The sequence below is a fragment of the Sinocyclocheilus anshuiensis genome, unplaced genomic scaffold (assembly GCF_001515605.1).
Source record: "Sinocyclocheilus anshuiensis isolate Anshui unplaced genomic scaffold, SAMN03320099.WGS_v1.1 scaffold1024, whole genome shotgun sequence".
NCBI classification, from domain to species: domain Eukaryota; kingdom Metazoa; phylum Chordata; class Actinopteri; order Cypriniformes; family Cyprinidae; genus Sinocyclocheilus; species Sinocyclocheilus anshuiensis.
The window spans coordinates 2,055,212-2,080,414 of NW_015552843.1; the positions used below are offsets into that span (position 1 = coordinate 2,055,212).

At 36.7% G+C, this 25,203-nt stretch overlaps 1 protein-coding gene and 1 long non-coding RNA gene across 2 annotated transcripts in view; one reads left to right on the forward strand and one right to left on the reverse strand.

Annotated features, from left to right (window-relative positions):
- LOC107668054 (sodium-dependent neutral amino acid transporter SLC6A17-like) lies at positions 1–21,148 on the forward strand. Its single transcript, XM_016459811.1, has 12 exons — positions 1–287; positions 3,999–4,403; positions 11,556–11,713; positions 13,808–13,934; positions 15,777–15,958; positions 16,649–16,759; positions 17,088–17,329; positions 17,509–17,701; positions 18,521–18,713; positions 18,825–18,984; positions 19,185–19,347; positions 20,287–21,148. Exons 2-12 carry the CDS (start codon positions 4,109–4,111, stop codon positions 20,653–20,655), a joined length of 2,193 nt encoding a protein of 730 aa, XP_016315297.1. The 5' UTR covers positions 1–287; positions 3,999–4,108; the 3' UTR covers positions 20,656–21,148.
- The window catches only part of LOC107668055 (uncharacterized), a 21,885-nt gene continuing 8,360 nt past the window's right edge, over positions 11,679–25,203 (reverse strand). Inside the window, exon 3 of the long non-coding RNA XR_001631847.1 lies at positions 11,679–11,746. This is a non-coding gene — a long non-coding RNA (uncharacterized LOC107668055). The remainder of the gene's footprint in view (positions 11,747–25,203) is intronic.

A 25,203-nucleotide genomic window follows, 5' to 3' on the forward strand; every position in this document is an offset into this window, starting at 1 on the left:
AGTGGGTTGGTTAGAAGTGTTGTCGCGGACAACGCCCACGGATGTGTCAGCGTGACCCTAAAGTTACTATTTTGGGCTGATAGAGAATACACAATAGTGCGCGGTGGGCTTTGCGTCAGGCGGCGCGCTCACTCATTCTGCGCATTTCTGGACAGGTTCAGTCGTGAGCGCGGAAACGGCACATCAAGTGCCTCAACGAGGAATCAAACTGATTCTTCAGGTTATCACTCCGTGAGACCTACACGAGCACATTCGCATCAGATTCTCACTCGTAGACATCCAGTTAGGTGAGTGATCTTGGATTCGCTTCATTTAGTAACCTACCCGTCGTGATAAAAGACGCAAGAGATTTTTCATCGATGATTGCGTTGTGCCAACTTATTTGGTATTCAAGTCATGTATGAAGCGTTTTATCACGCTGCACGCAGTTCATGTCGATAATTCACGGCAGCAATTACCGGTCAGTTGCTTATTATTTACGAGGTTTCTCATGTCATCAGAGGCGCGTCAGTTTTAGGTCAACCTGACACAAATATTTGACCTTGAGGATGCTGCGCGGCTCGTGGTCCCCTTTACATACATGACATCATTACGTGTTTTGGGTCCACGTGTTTGTGTTTTTAAACTATAGTAAGCGTGTCGATTAGCGTTGATTCTTGAAAGATCCGTGAATGAATGGTATCACTGTCCGTGACTGCAGTCAGGCGCATCCTCTGGTGATGCTTGAGCTGTCGAGGAGTTACTCCCAAATGAAAGCTTGACGAAGACTGGCACGTGATTTATTTAATTACATTACTTTTTTCATTTGTGTATGAAGTAAAATAATTATGTTTGAAAAGTGAATAAAGGTAAAATTGTGAAAAATGTTATAGTATGGAAGTTTGCATCAAGACTAACTGTAAATGGTAGTTGACGCAGTTTGTCGTGCTACTATTTTTTGCACCAATATCTTGAATTTTAGGGCATAACTGCATTTATGGCGTTGTTGCCCTGCATCATATTTGTCAACAGTCAACTGTATGACATGTAAGATGACGTACAGGTCTGGGGGCGGGGCCAGTGCGTTAACTGCGTTAAAATATTTTAATCGCGTTATTTTTTGTAACTAATTAATTAAGTTAACGCGTTAAACTGACAGCCCTAATAAGAACGTTTACTAAATGAATTAATGTAATTGTAAAATTTATAATAATGTAGCCATAATCCTACTGTTCAACACTAGATGGTTGCTAAAATGTGGCTTCCACTACAACAGATAGGCCTATATAAGCTTCTCATGAAATGAATGCTGTAGTGCAAAGCCAAAAACCAAATGCAATCATAAGATACGTTTTAATAAATCATAATAATAGTCTAGTTCAGCTTGAGTTATAAACTTCAACAGCCAACAGAGCACTATTCAGGAAAAACGCATCTCTTGCTTCCCAGATTTTATCTTTTCATATTCATGCTCTTGAAATTCAACTTTGGTCATTATGGAAATATTTGAAAACATGGTTGAAATATATGCCTATACATACATTTAAAATCAATGCATATGTTAAACAACCTTGTTTTTTTATTTATTTGGAAGGTATAATAAATAAAAGAATGAGCATCAGTTTTAAATAGCTTTAGATGGAATACACCAAAGGACATGTTCATTTCCCAAATGTCTTTTTTTGTCAACTACCCAAATAAGAGGCTACTAGTTTTCATAATCTCTGCCACCAGTTTGTTTTTTCCTTAACATTCTGTTTTGGCATTGTAGGAGCCAAAACCTTCTTTATATGTTAATTTAACGGATTATTGTAGTACAATATTTACAATTTTGCTGTACAATTATTGTAGTACTACTCTTCTAGAAGATGAGAGATTGACATTGCAGTCATACACGTGGCTGTCCTCACAATCATTTGTTGCAGTCACAACATGCACTTGCCATCATCCCTGTATCATATCAGTGTGTGCTCTTTTTTGATATAGAGAGATTGCTTGCTGCAAATGAAATCTGATTCTTGTGACCCATTATGTGTTTTTCAAGGATTCGACTAAATTTGGTTCATGTATCCTCTCAAGCACTGGATAGATGAGCTGTCACTTACTGTCCTGATACAGAGAGCATTCGGGTTCACAGGAAGCAGAGATGTGAGAATTTCATCAAGCTCTATTGCCTAGCAACCCGGTCAGATAAAATATGTGCATTTCACATTATAACGTGCAGTTGAATGAACAGGATATTTAGCTATACAAACCATTATTACTAAGAGAAGCCATGCTGTTGGTAGGCTCTGATCGGCACCACGTTTTATATTCTTGGACTAAATAGTAAAAAGTAAATCACCATCAGGGAGGGTTTAGGTTTGGGTATGTTTGTTGAATTCCTCAGCATTAGCTGATCAAGCACATTAACTGCATTATGAGTGATCAGCACCAGTGTTTTTAATGCACAGCAAAATGAGACACACTGTTAGTAGCATTCTTCAGGTCTAGTTTGCTTCCTACTGAAACATAATCCCTTTCATAATAATGACGTAGAACTGACTGGCCTGCTGCCCAGACAGGCTGTTTTGGACCTGAACACTGTGCAAAATTTCACAGTGGGTGCAAAAGTTCAAACTCAGCATGTGATGGTCCTTTGGTGGTCTATCACTGACAGTGTCACAAAAACAGTGCACATGCTATTATTGGATTTCATCCATTATTTGAACACAAAATTAACATTACTTCAAATGGGCTGCTGATAATCACCTTTTAAGACTAATTTTAAAGTTAGATTTTAAAGTTAATGTATTTAGTTACTTTTTAAAGAACAAAGTACTGTGTAAGCGTTGAGTTTAGAAGTTCATTTGGATGACACATGTAGCAAAATATATGTGCATACTGTATTTAAAGATAAGTAAATGACAGTAAAGACATTTATAATGTTATAAAATATTTCTATTTCAAATAAATGATGTTCTTGTGGAATTCATATTCACCAAAGGAAAAAAAATCTATTCATCAAAGAATAAATGGATTACGTTCCACAAAATATTATGCAGCACAACTGTTTTCAACATAATAACAATGTGACGAGAGGGACGGGGCCGAGAGCCGTGGGAACGGAGCGAGGCCAGTGGAGTAAATGCTAATTCGCGACACCTGCGCCACTCACCGGTCTCGAGTCCCACGGAGGAGCTCCGGAAGGATAAAAGGAGGAGTGACGACAGTGTTGGACGAGAGAGGACCAGGCCTGGATTTTATTTTGTGTTTTGGTTCTGTTTGTGTGCGACAGTCGTCCGCGAGGGGCTGTCGCACTATTTTGTGTTTATTTTATTATTAAAGTTTTGTTTGAATGTTCGCCGGTTCCTGCCTCCTTCTTCCCGAACTACGAACTTTGTTACATACAACATGATAATAATAATAATAATAAAAATTATAAATGTTTCTTGAATCAAAACAGCATATTTGAATGATTTCTGAAGAATAATGTTACACTGGAGACTGAAAATTTAAGTTTGCCATAGTAGGAATAAATATAACAAATACATTTTAAAATATAGAAAAGAGTTATTTTAAACTGTAATAATATTTTAAAACAGTACTGCTTTACTATATTTTACATTAATTAATGTAATTGTAAAATGTGCAAAATGATAATATTGTACCATGGTTAATACCAGTAGGCCTATGCTGTTCAAAACTACTATGCGGAGGGTCAGAAAAATCTTCCCATCTGTCCTGCCAGTGCTTGCCTTGGCTTCCATTACAACAGATTGCTTAGCTTCTCATGCAATTAATGCTGTAGTCCAAAAGCCAAAAACCAAAAGCAATGTTAAGTTTGAATAAATCAGAATAATATTTGGGTTTTAAAATTCAATAACTAAGACAAGACTGACCAGAAAAAAAAAATCTTAAATGTATCTCAAATTGTAGAGTCTTTGGATGATGATTCGGTCTGTATAATGGCCCTTGATCATATTTTTATCTCTTGTGGCCTGATTTCTCATGTTTTCATTTTTATGTTCTTTTCACAGGAGCACAAACCTTTATTGTCCACACCTGTATCAAGCCAAAGGGGCAGTTTTTGTGACCTGCTCTCCTTTCACACCTTTAATTGTCAGGATCACCACGACACGGCACAACCATGCCCAAGAGCAGTAAAGTGACTCAACTCGAGCACAGTAATGAGCATGTCACGGAGTCTGTGGCCGACCTCCTTGCGCTGGAGGCTCCCATGGACTACAAGAGCAGTCAGATGAGCATGAACATGGCAGGAGGGGGCCCTCCACCCATAGGCAAACCAGACATCTCCCCTGACCTAGAAGATGGGCGCCCTGCTTGGAACAGTAAGCTGCAGTACATCCTGGCCCAGGTGGGCTTCTCAGTGGGCCTGGGTAACGTGTGGCGTTTCCCTTATCTTTGCCAGAAGAATGGAGGAGGTGAGTTCTTATTACTGACGTGCATTTGTAACTGTTTTGAGGTTAAATGGAGAGTTCACCAAAAAAGTAATATTTCTGTCATCATTTATTCAACCTCCATTTCCTTTCTAGTACACAAAAAGAGAAATGTTAATGCACTAGACGTTTTTTTCCATGCAATTATAATGAATGGGGACAAGACCTTTCAAGCTTCAAAAAGGCAGAAAAGCACTAAAAACTATCCTAAATGTTTTGTACACAACATTTTTTGTCAGGTAGTGTTTTGCACAGATTTCTTCTATTCGTTGAACACTAAACCAAAATTCAATGGGTTTAGTATTTAAAGGGGTCATGACTTGAGAAACCAAATTTCCCTTGATCTTTTGATACAGAAGAGGTGTTTGTATGCTGAATATATCCTGCAAGTTTCATAACGTAAAATGTCCTCATCATCAATAAAAAAGCATTTATGTAATAACCCTCAGAAAACGGCTTGTTTTGGATCCATAGGGACAAGGTGACGTCAGCTGGGCACAGTCGTTTGCATAAACACCGCCTCCAGAGCAACACATTGACGAATAGTCATCTTCTCACCATAGGCCCCGCCCACTGACGGCTTGACGCTTAAGATCACTCTGAATGCGAGTGTCACGTTGCGTCAAAAGTTAATAGAAATTACAATCACTGCCGCTATCTTGTCTACACTGGATACAGTATACAGATGCGTGTTCACTTTTTGACACAGTCCACATGCTTGAGTCTGTCAATAGGACAAATGAAGTGAAAGAACGCTTGCTTTGCCACATTTGGTTTAAACAGCTCATTCGCGTCTTTGTACAGATATCAGAAGGATCCCAGCATAAAGAACAAGTGAATAGTTTATTTTTAATGGCAATTTCCGGATCGGGCCAGAGGATTGATTGGAGGATTTTGTTTTGTATATGAGGCACAGTGTCATGGAGAGTTCAAGAAGAAACATTTGTAGAAAGATGAAGCAGTACTATACCTGACTGCAGCTGCATCAACCATAAGTAGATGATTTAATAATGCTTTGTCTGGAAATTACCGTTTTATTTTGATTATGTTGTCAAAACACTCACATGCAATAGTGAGGGGGCATTGATACTGTTTCCTATGCAATGACTTTAGCAAGTCATAAAAGTGGCTGATTCCTGAGAAGCCTTAAAGGACCCGCACCTTAAAAGCAGCCTGTTTCTGAGAGAGGTTCAGAATGAGGGTTGAAAATAATAATTTTTCCACATATTTATTTGTTTTTTTGTGCAAAAAACAATATTAACATTATAAGTAAACCTCAAGGAATATATTAAAATAATAATTAAAAAAATCTGTCATGACCCCTTTAATAAACCAACAGCCAATGAGCTGCTGACAATTAAGTCTTTAAGTCTTTCATTTTGCAGATGAAATCCAATCATTCCAACAGGAAGCTGCACAATCGGGGGTTTCATGTAAAAGAAAAAAATCCCCACAGATTGTATTTAAGTTGGTCACATGAATTTATTGCACTGACCAGCAGAAAGCTGCTTGGTTTGAAAGTGACTTCTGTGTGAGCAGTGCTTCATACATTGCTACACTATTGACAATGGACCAGAAATTCAGCTGAAATTTCGCTAATGTGATCATACCTAAAGGTATGATTACAAATAAACAGCCTGATACATTTAGGTCCTTCGTAAGGAAATAAAACAGCATACTGTGTTTGGTTCGGAAGTTCATTTGGATGACACATCCAAAATATACTGTATGTACATATATAAATATAAGTGAGAGGTTGATTTCAGCAGCGGTGCCCACATATTGTGTATTCCACAACTGCATCAAAATGCACAACAAATGCAAACCCTGAACTCAATCCAGTTCTGCAACTTTACTTACATATGTATCAAACATGCTTTTGCCACTGCTGTTTGATTGTCTTCTGATTATTGCTAATCTGCAATAACGTTCGCCACATTTTACTAGCAAATCAATGGTGCAGAATAGTACCAGAAATCATAAATGTTTTCTTTACAGCTGTATTTCAAGTCTTCTGAAGCCATTTAACTTTGTGTGACAACCAGAATGCAAGCTGTTAACCATGTGACCGGATCATTGACTCAGCGCTTTAAAACAGTCTGATTTATGAACAAATCAATCAGGCCAGTTTTGTGAGTGGGATCAACTGATTCATTAAACAAATCTGACACAAAGAAATTAATTATTCACAAATTAGACATTGCTACTACTTCTCTCATGATCAGGAGCTAGGAGAGATGTCTATTTACAGTGAATGACCTAAATTCAGGTCTGTTTTTTAAGAGACTTGTGATATAGTGCTTAGGTCTCTTGGAGCTCTTTTATTCTTTTTTGGAGCTTGATAGGCCCAGTCCTTATTTGCTTTCATTACATAGAAAAGTTTTTTTTTTATATATATATATATGTATATATATACAGGTGCATCTCAATAAATTAGAATGTCGTGGAGTGTTCCATGTAGACAAAGACTTGCTTGTTTGGAATGGCATGAGCGTGAGTAAATTTTATTTTTCATTTACATTTTTGTGTGACCTATCCCTTTAACGTTTTCACTCTTCTTTATTATTATCTTAAGCTCTGTAAAATTTCCACTGAGACAGGCTTTTTTGGGTCAGCTGAATGCCTTGTGTGCTGTGGTCCCTCTAAATTTATTAAGCTGACAGTACCAGTGTGCGTTATTTAGGGCAGGCAATGTTATATGGGCTGTTTAAAAACAGTAATGTCAAGGCCTTTACGTTCCTCATTCGTACATTTTCATGTCATCATAATTTTCTTGCTGTCATTGCTCCTTGGCTGCATGGAATATTATTCATTGTTTATATTCTCCTCTAATGCGAAATGTACTATCATGCTATTTCACAGTCTTTAGTCAGAAATATGGTGTAAAATGATTTTAGGTAACAGAAATCAATGACTTAATGAATTAATGAAGCAAAAAAACACTATATTTTGTTAAAAAATGGCCAAATGTCTTCAAATTTTTCATAATCTATTTTGATAAGATTAATGAGTACATGTATATTTAGAAATACAGTAGTTATTGGAAAACAAAGCAAAATATATAAAGAAAATGTTTTTTTGTTTTTTTTGCTATGCTTAACTGTTTGCGAATGATCTGAAAAAAATGAAAATAGTATCAAAAATGAAAATAGTATCAATGACAAATTGTAATGGACAAAAATAGATGCATAGATAGTTTGACACAATAATGTTATCTGAAAGTGAAACCTGACACCTTAATTAGATCGTCATATCTTGTACTTGCTTGTCTAGCCATTATGAAAATTTCCCAGAAGGCCTTGTTTCCGTTACGCACCCTTGCTCTCTCCATCTTCTCCGTTCCATCTGTCCGTCGGCGTCCATCCCTTTCTCTTTCCTCCCGTCTCCTGTTTCCTACGTAAGACCTGCTGTTTCCTTTTCATTAGTCGTATGCATAAATAAAGCCCAGACAAAAAGCCTCAACAAAGCAACATTGAACATAAAGGAAATGCTGTTATCAAACTGATAGCAAGCAGTCCATCGTCATAAATAAAGGCAGAGGGAGGGCTGTGCTGTGATCATCCCTGGCTCTAATTACACTTAGAGCCTCCCAAGAGGATGGGTTTGTGGTCATCCGCCAACACTGTGAGCGCCACGTCTACAGAAGCAGTTATTTTCGGATTGTTCTTTGACTTCAAATAGAGGCCAAACTCTTCGTCACTATGGATCTAGTTTGACGTCAGGGCTCGGAAGCGTGACTTGCTGTTTTATTCTGTTGTCTGTCTGTTCAAACATGCCTATTGAGGCTCATACTGTCATTAGCCTATAGCAGATACCATCTGCTTCATCTGGGTGGTAGAAATTTAGCAAGAAAATGTAGGGAAGACAAAACATAAGAAAGGTGTTAAAATAATAAAGCTTTGCACTTGCTCTTGTTCTGCTTGAAAGTATACTGTATTTGATTTTATTTGAACACAAATTGTGTCATATAAGTTAAATATTTCAAAATATGGTGTGACAGGTCATATGTTTAGTTTAAATACATATTTCTCTAAAGGAAAATGTCAAATTTATTACTAATCATTAGATTAGTGAAATCATGTTTTTCTCAAAATTTAATAAAAAAAGAAGTATAACCAGTGATCTAAATATATTGCAGTTATGGAAATCTTGTTAAGTCTGTCCAGTCAACTGCACTACTTTTGCAATATTTTGACCTGAATTAATGTTCTGTTCAATTTATTTTCTTTTTTCCCTGTGGATGACGAACAATCACAGTACTTGACATCTTTGTAATATCTCTATTATTCTAAGAAAATATCTTGAAACTATTAATTATGGTCTTAAAAACTGAAGTTTATGAATTAATGCTTATGTTGATTTCTATATCTGTAAATATTGTATTTTGACTCAGTTGTCAAGCTCTTTTGATAACTGTCTGACCATATGATTTAAAGGAATAGTTCAACACACAAATGAAAATTTTGTCATCATTTAGCCTACTCACCCTCATGTCGATCCAAACCCGTAAAATTTTCTTTCATCTTTGGAACACAAAACACAAAATTCAGCAGCACCACACACGTATGCATTGTGGTACTCTCGTGAGACCAGGGCCGTGCACAGGGCGGTGGCCTGGTGGCTAGAGCCACTGCCCCTTTGCCCTCATCGGCTGAGGTGCCCCTCTCACCAATCCCCCACCCTCACCCCAGCTCAAAGCATTCGGTTACCACTCCGCTAAAGATCCGCTGATTCCGCTAATCCGCTACCATGTTTTCCCGCCGCTCACAATCGGTGTGCCGCTATCTGGAGAGTTCCCGAAGGTCGTTCATTAACAGGTAGATGCATTACAATCCACATTACAGTCAGTGGATGATTTGTTTTTTGGAAGTTTGATTTTGTATTTCTGTCGGTAAAGTGAATAAAAGTGATTACAACAAAATATCCACGTTCTTATAATTAGAATGTCTGATCAAATTATTATACCCGATCAGATCTAACATAACACAAAATTCGCAGTTGTTGGCACACTTTGTAGACAAAAAAAAAAAAAGGCAGTTCAACATTGCAAACATGAATTCAAAGCTCCAGCAAGCCAGCAAGTAAATCATCATATACTGTAGAATATTTAACAGTTTGTCACACTTTAATTCTTGTAATTAAGTATATTTCCCATTATCATCACTTGTCTTGATACTAGTAATCTATAACACATCATATTTTATTAAAATCATGTTAATAGTAGCCCTATAAATAGTTTAAAAATAATATAAATGTTCTAAATTAGTTGTTTATTTGTATATAATATAGATTAATGCTGTAAAATATTAAAATAAATGTCTAATACTTATAGGGGAGAGTGGGCTAAGATTAGCCATTTTGTACTTATGGTCCTCAAGGGGAAATGACGCAGAAATACAAAGAAAGTATCTATCCTATCCTAATGAAAGTATTCCTATCATTTTAAATGATCAGAATGTATCTATGACAAAGTAAAGTTAACTTTAAAAACATAAAACCAACCAAATGAGGTTTAAATGTCAGTATTTAATTGTTTGCATTTCTGAAACAATATGTTGAACACCAAAGTTGTAGCCTTCCTAAAAACAAACTAAACAGAGAGTTTGTTGGCCAATAGTGACTACAAAGATATATCAGATTATAATGTGATGAAAAGCATTTTCTGGTTCTTATCAGAGAAGGATTTGGTGCACTTGTACACTGTCCCTATCAAATAAACTACAAATAATATGTATATATGATAAACTAAACCAGTAATATCACATTAAAACACCAGTTTATAACTCAGAGATTTAACTACAGTGCCTCATGGTGAGGTAAGTTAAAATGCTGACTCAATTTACCCCACAACATTTGGCTCACTTTGCCCCATAGCTGCCATTTAAATGATTTGCATGGTTTTATATGTTGCTAAATCACTTATATGTATCATACATATTTTTAGACCTGGATAAATTTGCTTTGATGTAACAACCATTACATCTGTTATGCTAAAATTTTACTTTGTCAAGCCAAAAACTGTTTTAAAATAAATGGGTGCCTTCCACTCCTCTCATGTGTTTCTCCTTTTCACAGTCTGACATAAATGATGGGTGGTTCCAAAATACATGGTCACATGACAGTAAAAGTGTACAGTTGCCAAGATACAGGGGGTGGGTAAACTTACCCACTGGCTCAACTTACCCCACTCTCCCCTACTTCCATTGAAGAGGAGGCAAAAGCAGGCTCAGAGAGTGAGGGAGAGCCCACTCTTATCAAAACATCTACAATAAAGTCAGAAATGATTAAAGAGTGTGCTGTCTTCTTTTTAATTGTATATTTGTAACAACTGGATCATTTGTATTAAAGGGGTCATATGATGCTGCTAAAAATGTCTGTGCACGGCCCTGGCGGAGACTGACCTGGAAGAGAATAAATCGTTGAATAAAGCCATTATTTTTGTTTTCTTTGTGCACAAAAAGTATTCTCATAGCTTCGTAGCATTATGGTTGAACCACTGATGTCACATGGACTATTTTAACGATGTCCTTACTACCTTTCTGAGTCTTGAACGTGTCAGTTGTGTTGCTGGTCAGAAAGCTCTCGGATTTCATCAAAAATATCTTAATTTGTGTTCTGACAGAATTTTAATTTTGGGTGAACTATCCCTTTAATGTCTTACAATATAATGGTCAATCTATGGCCTAAATTAAATCAAAACATAACAAAATATAAACAAGTGACCTTTATATGCATTCATTTTAGAGACTATAGTGTTGCTAAAAACATGTTTATATATTTTACCTTAGTTAAATTAATGTAAATATGAAATATGAAAATATGAGGAAAAATGTGTCCCAGACAGTTATATAAAGTATTTTGATTTTCAACACAAAAGTTTAGATACGATCACTCATTTTAATTCCAGCAGACTCTAGTTTACTGTTTAATTAGCAAGAAACATATTTGAATACACTTTACTCTTTGTATATGTATGAATAAGCAAAATGGCATTTTGAAAGAAAAACATTCTGAAAGAATAAAGTGCGTTTAGTGTGCAGTAGCTTGATTGATCTTGGGCTATTGGTTGGTCATTAAAGACACTGTTGTAAGGACATTACCCTCTGTGTTTACAAGTGTCGCTGTCTCTCTTTACAGGTGCCTACCTTGTTCCATACTTCATCCTTCTTATCCTTATTGGCATCCCACTCTTCTTCTTGGAGCTGGCGGTTGGCCAGAGGATCCGTCGAGGGAGCATAGGAGTGTGGAATTATGTTTGTCCACGACTCGGTGGCATTGGAGTGTCCAGCCTGATGGTGAGTGAATGATGTTCTGGTGAAAGTAGTGGACTGAAGCACAAGACACAAATGAGCAGTCACTCAAATGTATGTTCTTTTCTTGACTGAGATCATGTTGCTTCATTTGGTTTATGAGTAAATGAGGAAATCAGTTGTGTGTGAATATGGTTGCATTTAAATTGGTTTTAATGACATTGACTTGTGAGTGTCTGGTTCATGTCAGCTCAGATTGGGTGATTGATACAGTTTGAGATTCTAGTTCGTTTGCTAATGTTTTGTTGAAAAAGGGTCACAATACAATGAGAAGCCTGTAAGTTCCAGACAAATAACCAATTTCAGTGTTCTGAAGGCTCTTGCAGAAGCATTTGTTTTTGATAAGTCACTAGCCTAAAAGTGCTAATTTACCAGCCATTCTGTGCAGACTCATCCATTACTACTCTGTGCTCTGATCAGTTTAATATGAGCACAGTCACACAACCTAACAGATGGGTTTCGATCTGAAAATATCACTCTGTCTGAACATTTAATACATTTATTTTCAGCCCCAGCTGCACCTGGACTTTCTGGTTTCCTCTCCTTGTATAAGCAGCTGTGCCTTGGAGATACTTTAGCAAGTCAGCAAGTATGTAAGGCCTTTTGGGAGGTGTTGGTTATATACCATAAGCCAAAGCACTGGGGTGGAAATCTGGTTATTGTGTAGATGCTGTTTAATCAGCAGTTTCTTGGGAATGGCTTTCTCATTAGTAACAGGATGAGCTGAATACATATTATATATACATATGCAGCATATATAAAATACAGTGGTGTTCAAAAGTCTGAGACCAGTTTTGCATTCTCTTATTACAAAGTACATTATCAGCATAGTCATTTAAATAATTCGATTATATTATTTAAAAATATTGTTTATATTATGTCCATGAAATAAAATAATTGTTTAATTGTATTTTTAATTCCTATTTAATTATATACAATTACTTATTAGAATATTAAATGTTCTGTTAATCAAGATTCATTTAATTGAAAATTAACATTTGTATTAATAGTATTACAAATTGTACTAATTTGTATTGTAGTAATAGTTGTATTTAGTATTTGATATGTAGTAGTCTGAATGAGTCTAGTGGATTCAATTGACTTCAGATTGGGAATCGACCTGTTAACCTTTGATTGTGTTAACCTTCTACACAAAGGCAATGAAAAAACATGCAAGGAAAGCCATTTTGAAACCATAGGCCTTTAAATAAAACAGCCCCACAGTTCAAATGACTGTGGAGAAACACTCATGGACTAAATGTGGCTGTTCTGCTGCAGCCGCTGCTATTAATACCCACAAAGCTACTGCAGAAAGAATATGCTTCAATTATTCACTAACTCAACGTGCTGTGGATCTGTGACGTCACAAAGAACCATTACTGCCCTGTTACAGACTGCAGGGAAAAATCAAGGGATAGATTTGCTGTTAACAGGCACGCGTTGCTAAACCCTGAACATACACGGTATTTCAGCACACAGAACACATTCACTTGTGTTCGAATTCTGTTTATGGACACTATAAATGAAGTAAGGCTATTGAGTTTTAGGAGTTAAAAGACTTGCGATTATATATCAGACTCCAGAAGCCAGACTTTTGACTGTCAGCACAGTCTGGTGCACATCAGTGCTATACAACTGCCAGGAAGAGCTACTCTGACTGACATGTACTGTAAAATGACTAACCACAACTTGTTTTTCAACATAGCATGTAGGGTTGGATAAATCTGAAATAGATGATGCAACAATACCAAACTAAACTGGCATGTAGGCATGTTGCGGTCATTATTTCTGTTTGTCCAATATAAGTATTTATTTCAAAGCCATACAAGAAACACAAGAAAACATTCCCAGAAGATTCCCAGAAGGTGCCAGACAGTTAGATTGGATTTTGCCACCTAGATTGCTATTTGCAGTGCACAGTATGGCTCAGATGTTCAAGTAAATGGTTTAAAGTCAGGCAAAATAAGCCTTAGACTAGATGAGACCTTTCCAGGGGACAATTTTTGGTCAATATTACCCCTTAATTATTTTATAGTTGTTAACAATATCCTTTGTTTTTTTCTTTCTCTCATTCTACAGGTGTGTGGTTTTGTGGGTCTGTACTATAATGTGATTATCGGCTGGAGCATCTTCTACTTTTTTCAGTCGTTTCAGTATCCTCTGCCCTGGAGCGACTGTCCCATCAGGAGGAACGGCAGCCAAGCCAGTGAGTGCTCTGCAGTTTCTCACATAATGACTAGAAAGATTAGAGTTGTGTTGTTTTATTTGGTACAACACTTTGCCTAATGAAATAAAATGTGGCACAGCAAGAAGCTTCTTGCTTCCATCACAGTCAAAGCTGTAGAAATATGTAGTATCATCCATTATTTGTGAGCAAACATCATGAAAGAGTTTTGTTTTCATGCCCAACAACAGACGACCTTAATAAAGTTGCAATCTGTAATGCATCACTATTTGTGGCTTGTATAGCACTGCAGTCTTTCTTAAGTGGATAGTTCACCCAAAAATGAAAATTCTGTCATCATTTACTCACCTTCATGTCATTCCAAACCTGTATGAGTTTCTTTCTTATGTTAAACATTAAAGAAGATATTTGAAAAATGCTGGTAATCAAACAGTTGATGGTCCCCATTTCTTTCCATACTATTGAAGTCAATTGGGACCAATAATGGTTTGGTTCTTCAACATTTTTCAAAATATCTTCTTTTGTGTTCAACATAAGAAAGAAACTCATACAGGTTTAGAATGACATGAGGTTGAGAAAATTATGACAGAATTTTCATTTTTGTCTTGAACTATTCCTTTAAAGGGGTCATATGATGTTGTTAAAAAGAACATTATTTTGTGTATTTGGTGTAATGAAATGTGTTTATGCGGTTTAAGGTTAAAAAAACATATTGTTTTCCACATACTGTACATTATTGTTTCTCCTCTATGCCCCGCCTTTCTGAAACGCGTCGATTTTTACAAAGCTCATCGGTCTGAAAAGCGAGGTGTGCTGTGATTGGCCGAATACCTCAAGCGTGTGACGGAAATGTTACACCCCTTACCATACTGTGATGGAGCGATGAGACTAAAAGAGCTTGTAACACTCCAAAGAGAAAGTAAAAATTTTAATCACATCATATGTCCCCTTTAAAGTATATTCCACCCTATACACATCATGCACCTTGTCGCATTTCCTAAACTGCTCTTCATGAGCCTCATACTCAAGGTCATTTTGTGTGTTTTAGACTTCCCAGCATGCCTTGCAGCAGTGTCCCCTGGTCAATAAGTGGAGAAAGAACTAGACCTGCAGTCAGTCTCACTCTCAACCTCACTAAGACTAGATACATGTAGACATGCAGCTTAAGTGGGCACAGCACACTAGAAAAATTCAAATAAAACCCAAAACTATTATATTCTAGCATAAATTCAAACTCTATTTGTGGTATTTATGTAGTACAAACTTCAAAGAATTGCTATATAGGCTAAATTGTATTAATTAAAACCATTAAATCTTTTAGTGCACAATGTTTCTTGGATACAGTTTTACTTATACCTTTCCAGGATACTCTACTTTGCTTTTAGAAGCAGTATTTGGAGATTTCCATAGCACTGGCAGTGTCTCTGTTCTCTGCTGAAAATATTGGCAGGTCACCAGCATGTGTGTTGTGTTTTGGATGCTGGTTTTCCCACCAGGTTTGGATTCGGCCTTTGGAAAAATATCAGTATTCAAATTCAAATTAATGACTATTTTTATTTGAACAATCCCGATTCTCAACCAGTACAGCAAGTTTCCCTTTACAAATCACTTTTACGAGTTGGTTTTTTTAACGTACAGTTAAAAGAGATGAGTGCTGCCCTGTATACTAGACAGCATTAGAAGAAAGAGAATTTCTTTCATACAGTATGTAAGCAAAATCAGAACTGAAATTAACTGGAATCAAATCGATTTAAAATGGGAGTCTAATGAATCTAATACAATCTGATCTTTTCCACAAAGTCATCAAATAGTCAGTGGTATATTAATAGACATGGGCTTAATTTTGTCCCTCCGTCTGGTTAGTTGTGGAGCCTGAGTGTGAGAAGAGCTCAGCAACCACATACTTCTGGTACCGCGAGACCCTGAACATCACCAGCACAATCGCAGACAGCGGGGGTCTGAACTGGAGGATGACTCTGTCGCTGCTGGGTGCCTGGATAATTGTCTGCCTGGCTGTAATAAAGGGCATTCAGTCTTCTGGGAAGGTGAGATAATGAAATGAGAATCAGCTTAGTTGAGAAACACATCAATTTTTGGATAGCTTGAAGGCACAATCTGCAGATGCCACATTATCAAGCTCTTCTGAACAATTACACCATCACGATGTGCAATTATGATTATTTTCTAAGAGCCGAACGTTTGTTTTCTCATTGATGCGAATTTAAGGTGTGATGGTGCAGTTTTAACAAACACACATTTTACAGAGAAATACCTGTTTACCAGCATCGCAGTGTCTAAACAACAAGGACACAAATAGCTCTCTATAAATCAAAATTTCGGTTAATCTCATCAAGCCAGAGCTTCACCAACTGTTCAGATCATGTAACTAGAAAAAACCCTCTGCAAGGCCAGTTCTTAGGTTTACAATTAATTTTTTAGTTAATTAGTTAATCAATAATAATTTGATATTTGTTTATTATTGGCAACAAAGATGTAACATCAGGGTTGAAACCAACCAAAAAAAAGAGAAAAGAAAGCACATTTTCAACTCAAGATTTATAGTTATGAACAAAAAAGTATTTATAATGTGCCAAATTTAGGTCATGTTGCAATAAATAATAGCAAAATCATTAATGCACAGTTGTTGTTTTCAAAGAAATATCAGTCATCTTAAAAATTATTGTAAAACACTTGAACAAAAACACATTTACAGTTGTTTCACCATGTTTTTGCAGGTGATGTATTTCAGTTCTCTATTTCCATACGTGGTGCTCTTTTGCTTCCTGGTGAGAGGGCTGTTTCTTAAAGGAGCAGTTGACGGCATTGCTCACATGTTCACACCAAAGGTAAGGAGCGTGTACACGTGCGCTGATTTTAAACACACGTGATATTTTGGAAATCCGGATTAAGTTTTTTTTTGAGACTTAAAGATAGAAGAGTCAGCAATGTAAAAAGTAAATTTCTGCAGCTAAAAATTGCGCCCTGTCAGGTGGTTGGACTTCCTCTTGTGGTGTAAGTGGGATACTTAATCAAATTCACATTAAAAAGGATGCTTCTATTACCTTAACCAAACATTATAAACAACTGAAGGCCTTCAGCTATGTTGGCACTGTTCATTTAAAATTTTAAATCAAATACTGTAAATGTAATTTTTTTAAATGTATTTCATTTTAGCTGGAGATCATGTTGGAGCCGCAGGTGTGGCGTGAAGCTGCCACTCAAGTCTTCTTTGCTCTTGGTCTGGGTTTCGGTGGAGTTATCGCTTTTTCCAGCTACAATAAGAGAGACAACAACTGCCATTTTGATGCCGTGCTGGTCTCCGTTATCAACTTCGTGACCTCTATACTGGCCACACTCGTGGTGTTTGCTGTGCTGGGTTTCAAAGCCAACGTCATGAATGAGAAATGTGTGGTGGAGTACGTATGACCTCCTAATATGTCTGTGTATTTCTCTCATAAAGGGATCATTTTTGTGATTGGATTAAGTTACACTTTCCATTGTAAAATAATATCTGTGCTTAATTCTTTAAATCTAAATGGGGAAGCTGGATTTTGAGGTCATGCAGCAGCCTCATGTCTGTGTTGTTCTCTTTTAGGAATGCTGAGAAGATTCTGGGCTACTTGAACTCAAATGTGCTGAGTCAGGATCTCATCCCCCCTCACGTGAACTTCTCCCACCTCACCTCGTCAGACTATGCCGAGATGTACAGCGTAATAAAGATTGTGAAAGAGGACAGTTTTGCGCAGCTGGGGCTGGAGCCGTGTCTGCTGGAGGATGAGCTCAATAAGGCAGGTGTTCAGCCAATGAGCTGTCTGCTTTCATTCACAGGTTTCAGCGAAGCCATTTAGCATGGATAAAACTTACATTTAGACTTAGGATTTATTTATTTATTTGCCAAGCTCAATAGACAAAAATGTATATTGTAATCATTTATTTTACTTAATCATAATACTATGGAATGAATTGTAAGCTATTTATGAACTTTAGGGCAATTTTGCACACTTAATTTGTATTTTATTACAGCTTTAGGGTTCATGTACCCAGTTTCAGCTAAGTTTTGGTAAAAGAAAACGTGACATTCATTAATCAGTCTATTTTGGGGGGGTATTGTGTACAGTTCTAATTTAAATTAAAAAGGAAAAAGGAATGGAAGCAAGAGTACACTGACCTTTTAGTATAGCTTTTTCATTTCTAGTTTATTTTCAGTTTGTCCTTTCAGTTTAGTTTTCTTTTTCATCTTTTTTCATCATTTCACTTTATTATTTTTAGCTGTAATATTTTTGTGTTTAGTGTGTTAAATGGTACTGCGGTTACATTTTTCAGGGCTGTGTGGTGGTAGCCTATCTTGTGGTATTTTCATTTCTGAAAGTATTCAATATGTAGGCATACAATTTAAAATCTTTGCAATATATTCTGTCAAAAACTAAAACTAAAATTAGATTTTAAAATGTTTTTTTCGTAGTTTTATTCATTTTAGTTTAATTAGTTTTTTATACATTATGTTTTGTATTTGTATTTCATGTAAGGAAAATGTTTTAATTTCATTTGATTTGATTTATTTTTTATTTTTTAAACGATAATAACACTGCTTTTTTTTCTCTCATCAGGCTGTTCAAGGCACCGGTCTGGCTTTTATTGCCTTCACTGAGGCCATGACCCATTTCCCCGCTTCTCCCTTCTGGTCTGTCATGTTTTTCTTCATGTTGATAAACCTGGGCCTGGGCAGCATGATTGGCACCATGACTGGCATCACCACACCCATTCTGGATACTTTCAAAATTCGGAAAGAGGTCCTCACAGGTGAGAGCTCCTGGTTTCTTCTTATTTTTCCAATGTATATTATAATTGTGGTGATGCTGGGCCACTTTAAGGTGGCACTGAGTAACCTGTATAATCTTTTATTTCCTGCAGTGGGCTGCTGTATTGTGGCTTTTTTGTGCGGCTTGCTGTTTGTCCAGCGTTCAGGGAACTACTTTGTTGCCATGTTTGATGACTATTCTGCTGGTCTGCCCCTCACCCTTGTGGTGATCCTGGAGAATGTATCTGTAGCCTGGATCTATGGCACCAAGAGGTGGGCAAATTCACTTACTATGCTTGTGAAGTTCTCTAGCATTTTGCTTCGAGAGCTACTTAAAATAGGACTGTATCTCTGAAATCAGATCTCCTCCTTGTCTGTTCTTGCTAACACCAAATATAGTCTCCGTGCAGTTCAGTATATTTTTCTGATATTGATCAGCGCTGTAATTCTGCATGCTTTGCGGCGTTCATCAGGTTCATGCAGGATCTGGAAGACATGCTGGGTTTCAGACCGCACACTGTTTACTTCTACCTGTGGAAGTATGTGTCTCCAGTGTGTCTGCTCATACTGATTTCTGCCAGTGTGGTAGAGATGGCCATCAGCCCTCCGGGATACAATGCATGGGTGCAAGACCTGGTTAGTTACACACTAGTCTGTCTAGTCCTTTTCTCTCTCCCATCCTATTCCTGTTCCCAAAGTACACTCTGCTCAGCCATGAAATACATATGGATGTCCATTGTTTGATATTATTATTTATATTTAGTTGGCTATTTTATTAAGTATCATGTTCGTGTTATTTGACTAAATTTTATATAGTTTTACATGTTTTTTTATTTTTGGGGTAGTTTATATTAAAACCCCTAGTTTACATATGTGGGTCAATTCCCCCCCTTTATTATCTATATATGCAATTACATCTAGGCAATGTCCGAATTGATACACTACTTTTCAAAGGTTTGGTTGGTAAGATTTTTAAATGGTTTTGAAAGAAGTTTCTTGCACTCACCAAGGCTACATTTATTTGATCAAGATACAGTAATATTGTGAGATACTATTACAATTTAAAATAACATTTTTCTGACAAATGTCATTTATTCCTGACAATTCTGAAGCATTATTCCAGTCTTCAGTGTCACATTATCCTTCAGAAATCATTCTAATATGCCGATTTGGTGCTAAAGAATTTTTTTTTTATATATATATAATTATCGATGTTGAGAACAGTTGTGCTGCTTTATATTTTTGTAGAAACTGATACATTTTTTACAGGATTTCTTGAAAGTTCAAAAGAACATCATTTATTTAAAATAGAAATCTTTTGTAATATTATATATTATATTATAAATGTTGTTACTGTCACTTATGATCAATTGAATGCATCTTCAAATAAAAGTATTCATTTCTTTTTTTTAAATCTTACTGACCTCAAACTTTTGAATGGTAGAGCATGTATTTTAAGGAAGAAGTTAGACATACATTTTTGACTTGAGATTTTGCTGACATTTAAATAAGAAAATATTATTCAAGGACTGTAATATTTCACTTTGTGAATTCTATCTCCTTCTCTATAATCAGGCCATGGAGAGGTTTCAGAGTTATCCTCCTTGGGCACTAGCCATGTGTTTTGCTCTGATCATTGTGGCCATGCTTCCTCTTCCATTGGTCTTTATTGCACGTCACTTCAACTGGATCCCAGACGGCTCCAACAAGCTGTCCGTCTCTTACCGCAAGAGCCTGACAAAGGAGGCTTCCACCCTGGAAGATGAGACGAGGTTCATCCTCGGGAAGAACCCCAGCGAAGCCCCTTCTCCCATGCCCAGCCACAGGGCCTATCTGGGCCCCGGCAGCACCTCTCCTGTGGAGCTCATCACCAACTCTACCTCCATCAGCGGCTATGGCAGCGGTTACCAGACCAACCCCGCCCCTCCCAAATCTGAGTCATGATCCTCCAACCCACCGACCAGAGACTGAGACGGAAAGAGAAAGAAGATGCTGAACAGATGAGAAGGTCCTAGTGTTGGTCACACCTTAACCCAAGCCATCCAAAGGAGCAGGATGACAAGAAAACAGACAGAAAGACACAGAGATCCTTCCTAGACAGGTTCCCCTGGGCCCAATTATTCATACGGACTACAGATGTTGGTCTGAAGGTGAAAGAGAGCCTGAAGCTTTCAGATCAAAATGTAAGGTGGCTTATTTGGTGAGTTGGTAAGTTATTTTTTGCATACATGTAAATATGTCAACTCTAAGAAGGTTCAAACATTCAAGCTTCAGGTTTGGTCTCTGTGACTGGTTCGGAGTCATAGGGATGGTGAGAGCTGAGGTGATAGTTGTCGCTCAGATTAAGGTGTTACCAATGCTGCTGAAATCTAGACATCTTACAAAATGCGCAAGATACGAGATGCCATGCAAGAAATTTCATTTAAACTCATCTTTAGAGCTCTAGTGGATATTATGTAAGTGTCACTGATACAGACCGCCTGAGAGTAGAGTGAATTGATAGCTTGATTTCTGTTACTTTGCACATCAACAGTCTGTCATGTCCATATCTCAGCACAAGAGGGCGACATATGTATTCATACACAACGCACATATGTATGTAGTCTCAGTGCAGTATCAAATATATACAGTATAAGTGTCAGGTTCAGGCTGCAACTGGATTTAAGTTTCATTTTTGGAAAGTTTTACCTAGATGTTTTTATTTTTTATAATCAAAACAAATGTGATTTCCACACAGCACAAGAAACGACATTTTCAGGATGCAATAAGGGGTGCTGTTTGTGCCAAGTAAACTCCACCAAGCACAATAACTAGAATTTAATAAATTACACATGAATTACATGGGAACAAATATTATTTCATTTCCATTTCATAACTATTTTAAGCCTATATAATTATTTAAAGTGAAATTTATGTTGAAGACGGTAAGCTCCAAATAGGGAATGATACTTTTAAATTTCAAGCCACAAAACATGTAAATGGTCAAGTGGTGTTTGCTTATGCTTTACAAATGCCAATGTCAGATTATTTACTGTAGTGCACAGAGAAGCATTTGGCCCTTGTTCAACACTGCCTGTTTTCAAACTTGCTGTTCTGGGGCCATATTACAGACACATTCTTGTCAGGGTCACGAAACAGATTGAAGTGTTTGGATTTTCTGTAATACAGCTGATCTCTGAAATTGGTGTAAAATATATTAGGAGGTCATTTGTGTGGATCTGATATTTTAAGACTTTTTTGGAGGAGGGAGAAACATTTCAGCAACTTTCAAAATGCCACACAAATGACCTCTTAATTACAAACACTGCAAAGATTATTATTTAATTAATAAATAGTTATATATAAACAACACACACTATCAATCAAAAGTTTGTGGTTAGTAATATTTTTTAAGAAGTGAATTATTTTATTTAGCAAGTATGCATTAAATATAATAGATCTAAAGTGACAGTAAATACATTAAAATAGATTGTAAAATATAATATTTTACAGTATTACTGTAATGCAGCATTGGTAAGCATTGGAGACTTTCAAAGATATAAAAAAAGAAATTTTTCTCTCTAAAAAATATATTACACAAAAAACGGGCCATGAAATATATATATATATATATATATATATATATATATAATGTTTGAAATATGTTTTAAAAAGATTGCTGTAAATCAACCTGATGTGGAAAAGCAGTTGAGTGTCTTTATAAGGTAACACATATTGAGCTGGAAGAAGAGGACCCGTTTTCTTGACGAACCAAAGTATAGTAATGTAGTAAAGTAATGTGTAGTCCCTTTATATGTAGTGTGGAGTGAATACTGTGAATACTGTGAAGACTGCCTGATGTGATTGAGAACTGCTGCCCTTAAAAGCTCACTGCCTAATAATCTGTAAGCCTAAACATACTCTCTGTTTTAGTTTGGTTTATGTGTTCATAACAGATACACTGGTTCTAATGAATGGGGTTCATTTTCAGTATTTATTCCAGTAAGAATAGATTCAGGAAGCTGAAGAGGGCTGGAGAGCTGAGGGGAAAGTGTGAAGGCGAGTGGGACAGGAGTTATGGGTCTTATTGAAACCCTGATGAGTACAACGGCAAAGCTTTTGATCATCCAGCTGCTTGTAGCTTTCGAGTCTGTCATAAAGGCTGCTGAGGTAAAAATAGACACGGACTAGGCTGGTTACCCAGGGGAAGTAGTGTCAGAAACAGCGCGGCTGCATGTTAATGAGTCCTCCTTGGGTGTGTGTGTGTGTGTTTGTGTGTTGAGGAGGGGTTTCAAGATGTTCCTGTAAGGCCCTTGTTGTAGCCCTAGCAACCACTGCATTTCACAACAACAACGGGAAAATCATTTAAAGGGACAGCTCACCTAAAAACGGTTCTTTCACTCTGTCATCATTTACTCAATCGCCTCATGTTGCTCCAAACCCATGTGACTCCCTTGCTTCCAAGGAGCATAAAATATGAATTTATGTAATAATATATTGGTCACTTTTTTCGAACCAATGAAAGTGAACAGGGACTGGGACTGTCAAGCTTTAAAAAAAGACAAGAAACATAAAAATAGTCCATATATCTTCTCTAGCCATATTATAGCTTCGTGAAAGACATTTAAGTAATTATTCACTGACAATTTTTGCCTCCATTGTAGTGCGTCATTCAAATGTGTTGTTTTGGAGTTTGACAGCTCCAATCCCCATTCACTTTCATTGTTCATTTAGATTTTTCCATACATTCTTTGAAACATCTTTTGTGTTTCACATTCGAAACAGTCACATGGGTTTGAAACAAAATGAGTGAGTCAATGATGATTAATGACTTTTCATTTTTGGATGGGCTTTGCCTGCACTAAGATGGATTGTGCCGCTATTTACTGAAAGAAACTCAGGCGGTAAGAAATACATGAAGCCCTCTAGACAAGACCTGCTAAACTGGTCTGATGCATTGATTCTGCCCTTAATAAGATGAGATGATATTTCGAAAGAGCACATTGATTCATAAATCAGGACAGATTTTAAAATTGTACTTGCACAATTTGTTTGTTGTAGTGTGTAGTTGTCCAGTGTGTGGTAAAGTACAAAAACGTTAATGTTGCTCCTGCAATAGCACAATATTGTCCACAAGGTGTCGCTGTTTGCCGTTGATTAGTGTGATGAAGGTGTGTCTCTGTGCCCGGCCTCATCCTCCAGCCCCGCCGCTGATCACAGCTGGTGCCTCTCATTATACTCTAATGGTTAGTGTGAAACATATATTGTTTGTTTTGTTGTTGTTTGCTTGTGGCAGTTTTGGGTTTGTGCACTTTACCTTCTCTAGACAAGAGGCCCCAGAGCTGCATCTCACAAGCACAAAACAACAGTAGGATTGTTTACACTACACTGACAAACAGATGCATCTTCAATTGGTGTGTTGCCAGTCAAGCGAAATTTGAACTTGTGACCCCCTCACACTAAAACAATAATATTTTAAAAATCCACTGAGTTGCCGCAACAGCGCATATTCTGACTGAAATCCCAAAAATTGTTCCAAGTTTTAACAGCACCAAGTTACTAACAAAACCGACATAGAAAAGAGCTGTCCAATAAAAATCTCCTCTGTGGGCAGCTTGAATATTACATTGTACATCAGGGATCTTCAACAGGGGGTCCATGAGCCCTAGAAGGTCCACAACAGTACAACAGGCCAATTATATCTTTTTGCGAAAATATGCATTAAACAAAATTGCAATATTAAGTTAACTTCAACCAAAGTCAAAGCTAAGAAGCTAAAGTTCAGATAAATGATCCATTCTCCCACCCACATTATTTGTAATAACACTTTCCATACATTGTTAGCATTTCAAATTCAACATTTACTTAAAAGTTTATCAAGATTAATTATAAACAAATCTGTTAACAATAGTTAATACACTAAACTAACCTGAACAAACTACTAACAACTGTACTTATTTATTCATGTACATTTATAAATATACTTATTGTTAGATAATACTAGGATTAAATTAAATGAGGTATTTATGATTGTGTGCATCATTCACATAATAATTCAATAAAGATCCATATTATTTTTTAAATACCAAGGTTACGCTTATTTATGATTCTTAAGAATCAAAACTACAAAAATAAAAAATTAATTGGGTCTAGCTGACATCCGTTCCTCTTTCATAACCATCTGCACTCCCAGACTAATGTCAGTGAACCTTCTGACCTTCCTCTTTATATCTCAGAAACATTCCCTATTTATATCAGATATATTACATATGTCAATGTTTTTCCATGACAATACCCCTGAACACATCAACAGTATTTGAAAAGACAATATAAATGAATGAACAGGGCACAAATAACCAACCAAGGCACAAACATAAACAAAAGCAAACATGCTTAAAAGTACACTTTTATCAGAAGTACAATTCATTTTTTCTAATCGTTTTAGGGAGAAAAAATGTGACTTGAGTGCACCTTTAAAAGGCTGCATTAGCACAAAGCCAAGCACAACATTCA